General features: G+C 50.2%; 1 protein-coding gene across 1 annotated transcript in view; it reads right to left on the minus strand.

Moving 5' to 3' along the window:
* The window catches only part of C5H10orf88 (chromosome 5 C10orf88 homolog), a 140,710-nt gene extending 135,579 nt beyond the window's left edge, over window positions 1–5,131 (minus strand). The window contains exon 1 of the mRNA XM_086922982.1: window positions 4,507–5,131. Within this exon, the coding sequence (XP_086779108.1) occupies window positions 4,507–4,631 (125 nt within the window). The 5' untranslated portion in view covers window positions 4,632–5,131. The remainder of the gene's footprint in view (window positions 1–4,506) is intronic.
* Window positions 5,132–11,433: the final 6,302 nt, after the last annotated feature.

The raw sequence follows: 11,433 nt of genomic DNA on the forward strand, positions 1-11,433 counted from the left end.
ATATATTTAAATATTTAAACATTACTCGCTAATATATGTATTCACTAAGATACACTTAATAAGCCAGTTAACCAATCAATTTTTTTTTAAAAAGCATCCATTTAGACTCTTATTTAAACATTTATTCTTCCATCGACCTTTACATATACATATATAAAACATATTTATTTTTCAGAAAGACACACATTCACTGGATGGTGTCATCAGTGATGTCATGAGTGATGTCACTGACCATGTCATGAGTGATGTAATATGTGACATCATCAGCAGTGCATTGCAGGCGCGCAAGTTATAGTGAGTCCAACTAACTATAACGTGGGAATTTCAATGGTTTTATGTCAGTAGAATTTCCAGCTAACTATAACTGGTGTGAAACCTATGGTTTTTTCAGTGAATATATATACACACACACACACACACTTTAATGTTTTATTAATGTACTTTTACAATGTATATGACTTTCCTTCTTCAGCGGGTCGAGAGCGCCGGCATCAGGGGCACCTCCTTTCTACAGGATCGTGAGCAAGGCATTCGCCTTGGTCCATTTACATCCGACGCCAAAAACCTGACCTGTGGGGTCCCGCAGGGCTCCTCTCTCTCCCAGTTATTATTTAACCTTTACATTTCCCCTCTCATCTCTAAGCTTCGGGAGCAACCAGGGGTCGTCCTCAACTATGCAAATGACCTCCAGCTCATTTTTGATATTGATTCCTTCCCTACCTCTATCGAAAATTTCCAATCTACCATGTCTTTCATCAGCAATTGGATGAACGCAAACCAACTTAAGCTGAACCCAGGAAAGACCGAGCTTGTACTGACTGGGCCTCCGGCTAACCCCTGGAGTTCCAGCTTCTGGCCGCACTTGCTGGGCAGTGCCCCATGCCCGATGAGTTCGGTCAAGAGCCTTGGAGTCACCATCAGCGAGGACTTTACTATGAAACACCAAATTAAATCGGTGCTTCCGGCTTGCTTCTACCATCTTCGCCAAATTAGGAAGATCAGCAGGTTCCTCACTCCCAAGGCCTTGGTTCAGACTATGCTTGGGCTGGGCATTTCCCGTATTGACTACGGGAATGCGCTGTACTCTGGGATCTCCCTCTATCAGTCCCACCAGCTTCAGCTGATCCAGAACCAAGCGGCTAGGCTGGTCTTTCGCCAGCCTAGGACAAGCTTGGCGAAGCCCCTCCTGAAGAGCTTGCCTGGCTCCCTGTGATCCAGCGCTGTCTCTTTAAGGTGGGCTGCCTGACTCATAAAGCCCTTGCCCAACAAGGCCCGGCATTTATCTCCTCTCGTCTTCATCGATATATCCCTTCTTGAGCCCTCCGCTCCTCGAGCTTCAATCTGCTGCGGTCATGTCCGTTCAAACGGAAAAGATTGGGTGGATTGAGATTGCTTCCCAAGCTACCCTTTTTTGGAACTCTCTGCCCCCAGGCCTCTGTCTTATTCCTTCCTACCTCACCTTTAGGAAGGCGCTGAAAACCTGATTATTTTCTAAAGCCTTCGATTAGTCATCGTTCTGTTTAGGTCGTCAACTGGCAGTTTTTTCTCTGTTTGTCCAAAGCGCAAAGAAGCCGTTGGTGTACGTGCGCTAAATAAATTCTTTTATCATCATATCATGTCATACCACACATGCATTTGCGTTATAATGACATGCGTGATAAAGTCATATGCGTTGTAAAAGTTTTAGAAATGATGGCTTTGCGGAGTAATAGTCCCTCGTTATAAAAATTGGGGATTGATGGTATGCGGGATGTTGGTTTGCGGAATATCATCACATATTCATATATTTATGCTTAAAAGCAAGATTGATGATCCTTTGCTTTCGAAATAAAATATTCACAAAAAAACAACTATGAAAAAACGTTGTGCTAAATTGCTGCGAAATTTTAAGTACCATTTCTGTGAAGCACCATTTAGTTAAATGTGGTGATGCATGTTAGAATTTCCCAAAAATAATCATAATGGTAAACCAGTTTTAACAAGATTATAGGAAACATGAAAAGAAACAAGCACTAGCAAAGCAATAGATATATGACATTGATGGCCAGCCTTTTGGTTTTGTCAATGCGGGTGTTTTGACATGGTTTTTCTAAAACTTCATTGTTGTGGGAGCTGCCAGGCCCTCATAATAACAAAACATTGGCAAAAGCAAAACTATTTTGGTCTTAAAAACCACACATTGCCACAGTAATTCCTGGAACTGAACAAAACTACTTTGCATGCCGATATGCTCGTTGTGAGACAGAATATACATATATACACACACACATATATATATATATATATATATATATATAGGTTTACACAATACTCAAAAAAGCAATCCAACCATGGGGATCTATTGCTTACTGCTACCTCTAGCCCCAGTATGTACATCTGAAGAAATGTGGCAAAATAAGGGAATTGCTATTATTCAAACCCTACAATGGTATGAGTGTTACAATCTAGTTACGTTTCTTTTACATATTTTACATAGCTCTGATACATTATTTTATATTACTCAAACTACCATCATTTAATGTTCTGGCATTTGTCATCACTCTTGGTACATTCCACCTCCCCTACCCTGTGCTTCTGGTTAGTACCTCCCAGTCTGAGAAGGCTGCTTTAGAATGTTCAGAAGTGGTACCTGTACTGGTGGAGAGAGGAGCGGTGAAGAATAGAGGCTTTTCAATATTCCTCCTGCCTGCAGTCTTTTTTTATCAATGAGCTCAGCCAAAATCCAAGAGGCTATTATCATACATCTTTTATAATGAGATTTCTGCCATAATTTGTCGCCGTACAACATGGCACCAAAAGAGGCAGTTGGATTTTGTTATTGGACAAGTAGATTTATGAAGCAACCTGTCCAATTATCAAGTAGATATTTAATAACATTCCACACTACTGCATAAAGGGACCTGCAGAGCTGCTGATAGCTCTGCAGGTCATTATTGAAACCCATAAACTGGATGTCTATCACTCACACCTCTTCCACAACCACACTACTAAGCACTGAGCACTTTCACATAATAATCATACCTCATCACGACTGACACGTTAACATTTTCCAAGTAGGATCAAAATCAAAGATACCACCCATCTAATCACAGAGCATACTTGCTGTAACTTGCTAACCACGTTGGTAAGCATTTAAGTGCCCCACATTCCAGTTTTAAGTATTATACAAATGCTGCAATACAACTAAGGGCATAGGAACTGTGGACGGGTATTTATGGCCCCCAGAATTTGGAGTGGGGGGGGTTCAAGGGACAAATCCTCCCACCCTGACTTTGACGGGGAAAATGTACATTAAACAGCACAAATCCCTTTTAATTCATGATACACACAGCTTAAGTTTCGTTGAAGGGTTATAACATGAAGAACGAATCCAGTGGGGTGGGGTTATAAGGCATCTTTATGTTGTCAATTAGTTAACATCAGGCATGGAGATACTGAGCCTTTCCTATAATTGTTGTGTTTGTCAAGCCAGGAGAGCCAGCAGACAGGAGAAGATATTTTATGTTAATGATAGTGTTGGCTCAGCTGAATTAAGAAAACAAAAACGATTTTAGGAGAGGCTCAGCTCCCCCATGACCACAATTAAATGAATAGTAAAACTGAAGAGGTTTCAGAGCCCCTACAAAGTTTTCTCTTAAAGTAACCACTCTTGATTGAGAGGTTTTTGAGAAGTGCACCATGATTTCAAACAGGCATGGTCTGTCACTCAGTTTGATCTTCAAGTCTGTGGAAACATTCCAAATAGACAAGAACACCTTTAAATCTTATGACTACACACATGGATATATATGTGTGTATAGAATCAGTTTAATTTAATATGTAGTAAGTATATTTATAGGTCTCCATACACTAACACTAAGTGGATAACTAAACTCAAAGCAGTGATCGTTGGTGTTAAACTGAAGAGAAGGATGTGACCCTACAGTCTTTGACCTGTACAACTTGTAACCAGTAATCCTGGACTCAAAATTCGACTTCCCGCTTAACCAAACACATTTAAGTAATTCAGTACAGAACCTGCACTGTACAATAACCTTACAAATGTATTATAAGTGCTACATATGTACATATACCATACGATTACTAATATTTAATATTGCTTCAACGTTTATAACCATATAGGCTACATAAAAAGTGAACAAAATAGGCTACATAAATAGTGAACATTACAGACAATCACATTCTGGGTAACTTCTAGCAACGTCGGAAGGGATCGGGAATATTTTGAATGATTTGTGTTAAACAAAATACTCTCAACAGCAAGCCAACACTACCCTTTCCCCGGAAATTCATGTCGCCCACGCTCTTGAATGAGTACATGCCCAGTAGTTGCTGTATATCGCTGGTCTCTGCGACATCAATAGCTTGATCCATGTTTTTGCGGCTCGAGCTCATCAGGCTCAGCCTGACAACATTGTGGAGACACCTTTGACATGAACTCCCTGCCCAGGTGGAGCCCTCCCTTGACCAACATTGAGAACAATTCTTCCCTCCATGAGTACTTACCTCTCGCACCTCACCTCCTCCTGCCCCCGTCGCACCCGCAGTACTGAACTTAGTGCAGATACGCAAGTCCAAGGGGAGCCGCAGCTCACCGAAACTGTAACCGGCATCCCGGACTCCATCAGCATTCAAAGCGGAATCCGGAACTAGTAGCAGTGGCAACGGGTTTCGGGACGGACAAAACTCTCAGTGGCACACAGACCAGAAACACAACCCTGGTATCGCAGAGCAGAAGTCTAGGTCATTAATCCGTTTCTGAATAATTACAGCGCCATCTTGTGCATGTACTGTTCCAGCTAGATTGACGGGCAAGATTACAGCAAAATCCAAAATAGTCAGAAAAAATTGTTTATTTTCTAAACTATGGCACATTTGAGTCTTTCCTACAACTATCTTTCAGTTGTGGTTTCTTTTTTTCTGCGATAGTGAACCTTTACATACAATAAGGAAATGTGGGGACAGACTGATAGATTAGATATAATGGTTCACTGCGAGAGATTTTCGTATCCACAAAAAAACACTGTTTCTGTGCGCTCCTTCTTAATAAAATAAGAGTAATTACGGGGAAAGGGGTTTTAAGGGCTAAAATATATTTTACGGAGAAGCTAGTTTGTCCTTTTTTTGTGTCCACGGCACCGGCCAGGCATGGTTGAACTGGGGGCGGGCTTATCCCAATGCAGGTTGTGGTACTGAGTAACACAAGAAGGCAACAGATCACCAATGGGAACAGAGAAACAATACACGAAAGGGACCGCCCCGGCGCTATTTCGGTTTCCTATTGCTGTGTTCAGACTGATGGGTGTGGAAATTACGCAGGGGTTAAAAATAAATATTTCTAGTGTTGGGGTGGGTGATGCGCAAGCGCGAAGGCCAGGCCAGCTGCTGTGCGTGTGCAGGGGCGGGATCCCTGCGCGTTTTTTTAGGTTATTGCAGTATTAGCTCACGGAGTAATTGTGATGACTGTTCGGAGCTGCTTAATTATCTGAGCGAAAAAGCACAGAGTGTTAGAGAGTTCATCAAAAGGGAGCAGGTAAATAAAAGACACGAAATGAAATCAGGAGGGTTTTTAAACATGTATTAAATGAGGTTTATTGGGTCTTGCCATGTTTTAATCTCTAGCACCCGATATTAAAGACATAATTCCTCCCAGCCCTCACATGTTGAGCAGCTTTACACTGCTGCTCCCAGCCCACAAATGTTTTACTCAAGCTAGAATTAAATACGCCTACGTTTCTCATCTTCATCCCACAGCCCCTTTCAACATGACAGGAAACAATAAACACGACATTCCATAGCCAGCCCACAACCACTGTTAGCTGGCTATAAAGACTGAGCACTTCTGGATTACCAAGCCAAAGTTAAAAAGCCTAAAACGGGGAATGGGTGGGAATGTGATGACTGGGACGAGTAGTGTAGGACTTTGCCCTTTTTGGCTAAAGTGCCCTAAACTTTTTGCTTTCCCCCTAGACCTTTTTTTCCAGACATGGTGTTGCCAACTTAAGATGCTTGACACTTTTCCACTGCTAAACAGTGTCAAATTGCAAATGCTCCCTGTATAAAGTGTAATGGTAATTGGTTGTCCATGATTAGTATGTTTGCCTTACTAGTAAAGTCCCTAGTAAAGTGCACTATGTGTGCCAGGGTTGGTAATGCAAATGCTACTAGTGGGCCACCCACACAAGTAGCCTTAACAAGGGAACTCAGGCCTGCCATTGCAGTGCCTGCACACAGTTTCTTAAACTGCCATGTTGTTCTGACAAGTGTCCTCAAAGTTCAAAAAGTACTTTATTTGGTTAAAAAGCAAATAACCATAAAAGCAACAGAAACAAGACAAATACATTTACAGTGTTGAATTTATACAGTTGTTTGTAAAAAGGAGAAGCTATCGCAGTTCATATAATTTCATAATGTATACAAAGTTACAATTCATCTGAGCGAATTGTTTTCCGATATTTAAAAACTTGTTTAAAAAACTCAGCTAATGAAGCAACAGTAAAAACATTGTCCATTTTTTGCAGTTCTAAAAACGCTGGACGACATCTATACAAGTTCATTTCTTTTAGGATAGGGACAATAAGTTTCCTACGTTGCAGGGTATAAAATTTACAAAAAAATAAAACATGTATATTGGATTGTGCAGATAATTCATCACAAGGGCATACAGGCAGTTCATTAGACCATGAATTCATTTCAGGGAAAGTGAATAGTCTAAAAACAATATTAAATCTAAAACGTGTTAATAGGGGGGCGTGGCCAAGATGGCGGTGTGAGCGGACGTGCTTCGCTGAGCTCCCGCCGCCGGCCACCGAATATAGCACGACCACAGCACTTACCCGGCCGTGACCGGTCCCGAGAGACTTCTGGCACCGATGGCACAGCAGCGGTGATCTTCTGGTCCGGTCCTGAGCCCGGGGACGGCCGGACCCGTGACCGGTCTGAACGTGGAGGCGGCGACCGTTGGGGCCTAGCGCGCTCAGAGCGCCGAGAGCGTGGCCGAAAACGAGGCCGAGGAGGGCGGAGCCACAGCGCCGTCTGAGAGCGCCCGGGGCAGGCAGCGGCTGAGGCGGCGGGTCCGGCCCGCGCGAGGCTTCCCACGGTTCTGCGTGGAAGCTACTGCGGACCTGCCGGCCCCATCACACGTTGGAGCGTACACCGCCCGGGCTGTCGCCGGCTCCCATCGCCGGACCTGGTGGGCCCTTGAGTCCCGGCCTGCAGCACTCTAGAACGGAGGTACGGGGGGGGGTTGGGACAGTGGTACCGGGCGCCCCCCCCCCTCGCCACACACCCGCGACCCGACCCGCCAGGCCAAGGCTCCATCAGCGCGTTCGGCGCGATCACCTGCAGCAGCCCGCCACGTGAGGCCGGAGCTTCATTGGCGCGTGAGGAGTGATCGCCTGGGGCGGCTCGCCATTTTAGGCGCACCGGCACCACAGCCACGTGGGAGGGCGACGGGGGCCTACTCTGCACCCTGGGATCGGCCACCGCCCTGCCCCCCCTCCTGGACCACTGACCGGCGCTACGACGCGGAGGCATCTGGGGGTCTCACCGAGAGCAGAGCCAACACACAGGAGGGGAGCCTGTCCACGCAGCCTGCACTGCTCCCACTCCACAGGCCCCTGTGACGACCCCAACACTAGCCCAGACGCCAGTCGAAGGACGCTCCGGGCCCCCGGGGCACGAGGCGGGCCCATCCCACACCTGGTTGGCGCCCTTTGGCAGTGCCCGCTCGCCCATACCCACGCTGCGGAGGCCGCGCCGCGCGGCGGGCGCCCGACTGGACTCGCGGCGAGCACGAGCAGCGCACCGCCATCCCCGGGCTGGGCGCCAGGAGACACAGCGGCATCGGCGGCCTGGGCCTGCGGTCCAATAACAGAGGGTTGCTGGACAGGAGACGCCACACGGACCATGTCCACCGCCAGGACGAGGAAGGACCGCTCCATCGCGGACCTCTTCACCCCCGGCGCTCTGGGGAAGAAGGCGGACGCCGCGGCGGCCGGCCAACGCGGGGGCGCCGAGAAGAAACACCAGGCCTCGCCAGCCCAGGGACAGCCAGATGCTGAGGGACCAATCACGCGCTCCTTCCTGGAGTCGCTCTTCATGGGACTACGCGAAGACATTCAGGAGTTAAAGAAAGAACTCCAGGACGAGATAAAAGAGGCGCGCCGCGACACCGACGCCATTGGTGAGAGAGTGGCAGAGCTGGAGACGAAGAGCGACGCACGGGACATAGAGATTGAAGCACTGCGGCAGGAACTGGCACGCATTCACGACCAACAAGTGGACCTTCAAACGCACGCCGAAGATTTGGAGAACCGCTCCAGGCAGCACAACATAAGGATCCGGGGGGTGAAGCACTCCCCTGACACGGAGGACCTCTTCCAATTCACCCGGGAACTGTTCAACCACATCCTGGGACGCCCGTCGGATGCGCCCCTGGGCCTGGATGGAGTGCACAGAACGGGCCCGCCTAGAGCGGCCACAGCTCACCCAGCGGACATCCTTGTGTGCGTCCAAGACTTTCGGACCAAGGAGGAGATCCTCGCCAATGCGCGCCGGATGGCGCCGGTGTCCTTTGGCGCGCACTCCCCTGCCCTCTATCAGGACCTCGCGGCGCTCGCCACCAAAGAAATAACAGAGGGCCAACGAGCGGCGGTGGAGACGGTCGCGCAAGGCCTGGCGAATAAAGAACACGATTGAACTCTACCACGGTCACACGGCGCTGCCAAGACATGACCTGGCCGGGACTGTTCACTCCGGCGGCGGGGGCGAAGCCTCGCTGACCCGCGTTGTGTCTACGCCGTCCCTTTGATGGCTGACCCACGTGGAGAGGCGCGGTGCCCGACATCACCGTCGCCATTGCCCACACACCAAGTGTTTCCTTTACCACGGGTCCAGCGGACTTCCACCTGGACCTGGGACTATGTTGATTCAGACTTCTTTTTGGTTGCAGGGGCGGAGGGCGGGATCGGGGGGGGGGGATTCCATCGGTGCTTGCACCCGTAAAGAGGATCGAACATTGCACTAATGGGGTTTGGGGGGAGGGGGGGGTTGCACCAGTTGGGGTTGGGGGGGAGTTGGGGGAAGAGGGGGGGGAGTTGGGGGGTTCTCCTTGGAGGTTGGGGGGGGCAGTTGGGGATGGGGGGCTGTTGGGGGGGGTGGGGGAGGGGCGGGTGGGCTCTCCTTGTCCAGGGGATTGTGACATCACGGTAGGAGTCGGTAGGACTCCCTGCGCAGCGTCTCTTGCAGCCTGTTGGTCTATGGCGGCCACCTCCGGGTGGGGAATGGCATCTCCCTTGTTACCCCAGACATGACACGTCACCTAACGGTGCTTTCGCTCAACGTGCGAGGTCTTAATAGCCCGAACAAGCGCAAAGCGATCCTCTCCTGTCTTGAGCGCTCCAAGGCGGATATCTGCCTCCTCCAGGAGACACACCTTGTTCGCAGCGATCAGCACAGACTCAAGTCACGCGCCTTTCCCTGGCAGTTCTTTTCCTCCTCCCCGAAGAAAACAGCGGGGGTGGCGATTCTAGTGGCCAAATCCTTCGAGGGGAGAGTCCTCCAGAAAGAAGCCGAAATTAGAGGGCGACTTCTGCTTTATAGCTTCCAGGTTGCAGGCCATACCTTGCTAGTGGGCTCAGTCTATGGCCCGAACGAGGGACAGGAACGGTTCTTGCATACGGCACTAGAGTCCGCTACATCTACCACACGCACGCATTTGTTGTTAGGGGGAGACCTTAACATTGTTTTTCACAACACGGCAGACCGCTCAGGCCAGAGATCCGGGCAGGTGGGAGCACTCACTGCAGCGGGACACACGCATGTGGCGGGCCTGGGCCTCATAGATTTATGGCGACACATGCACCCCCAGACCATAGCATACACGTACTACTCGGCGGCGCACAAGACGTATGCGCGGCTGGATTATTTCTTGTGCTCCACTCAGTTGGCGCAGCAGGTCGAGGAGGTGGAGATTCTGCCGGCTGCGCTCTCGGATCATTCCCCAGTAGTGACGACACTTCGTGTAGGCGCCATGCCAGCTCCGCAACGACACTGGAGGCTGCGAGACGGCCTCTTGCAGTTGCCCGACACCCAAACACGCCTCACGGCTGCGATTGACCGCTTTTTGGAACACAACGCCAATGATGACACTTCAAAGGCCACTCAGTGGGCTGCCCTCAAGGCGGTCCTCCGCGGGGAACTCATCTCCATAGCCACCGCCAACAACAGGGACAGGGCGCTGAAGCGTGCCGAGCTCACCCAACGGGTGGCGGAACTAGAACAGATGCACCAGCGCACGGGAGCGGCGAGGGCATGGCGCCAATTATGCGCCGAGCGGAAAATGTTGGCGGCTTTGGACCAAGATGTAGCGGAATACGCCGCTATGCGCCTTAAGCACGCCTATTATACCGGAGGCGACCGATGCGGGAAGCTTCTGGCGAGCAGACTACGGGCGCAAACCCAACGGCAACAGGTGCGATCTCTCCGGTCGGCTGATGGCAGCCAGATCACGGAAGGCGCGGCGATTGCGGCAACCTTTGGCACCTTTTATGCGGCGCTATACGACGCGGACCACCGGGACCCACTCGCCGGCCCGGCCTACCTGCAGGGCGCGGAGCTCCCCTCCCTCAACCAAGCCCAAGCGGACTTCTTGGAACGGCCCATCGGCCTGGAGGAAGTCATCTCTGCTATTGCCCGCCTCAAGGTGGGGAAATCCCCGGGACCCGATGGCTATACCGCGGCCTTCTACAAGACCTTTTGCCAGCAGCTTGCCCCCCTCTTGCGTGACCTGTTTAATACCTTTGACACGCCTGGTGCCATCCACCCGGACCTGCTGGAGGCGTCCATCTCAGTCATCCCCAAACCGGGCCGCGACCCGGCGATGTGTAGCTCATACAGGCCCATCTCGCTGCTGAATGTAGACTTGAAGCTCTACACTGGCATTCTAGCGAGCCGCATAGCGCCTTACATGCAGCAGCTGGTAGACCCTGACCAGGCGGGCTTTATCCCCCAACGGCAGACTAGCGATAACACCAGGCGAGTGTTGCACCTCATTGAGGCCGGGTCGCGCACTAAACCGGGCTGCATGCTCCTCACCATCGATGCGGAGAAAGCATTCGACAGAGTGCATTGGCCCTACCTCGACCAGGTTCTCCGCCACTTCGGATTTGGCGAGAAGCTCCGCCACCGCATCTTCAATTGCTACCGTCGGCCCAATGCCACGGTCAGGGTGAACGGCCACACCTCCCCGAGGTTCGACATCGGCAGAGGCACGCGCCAGGGCTGCCCCCTGTCGCCGCTTCTATTCGCTCTATACATGGAGCCGATGGCTCAGAGGGTGCGGCAGCATGCGCTCATATCTGGTATCAAATTTGGTGCCGATACGCATAAGATCAGTCTGTACGCTGACGACGTCCTGCTATCTCTCACCGA

The sequence above is a fragment of the Lissotriton vulgaris genome, chromosome 5 (genome assembly GCF_964263255.1).
Source record: "Lissotriton vulgaris chromosome 5, aLisVul1.2, whole genome shotgun sequence".
Lineage (NCBI taxonomy): Eukaryota > Metazoa > Chordata > Amphibia > Caudata > Salamandridae > Lissotriton > Lissotriton vulgaris.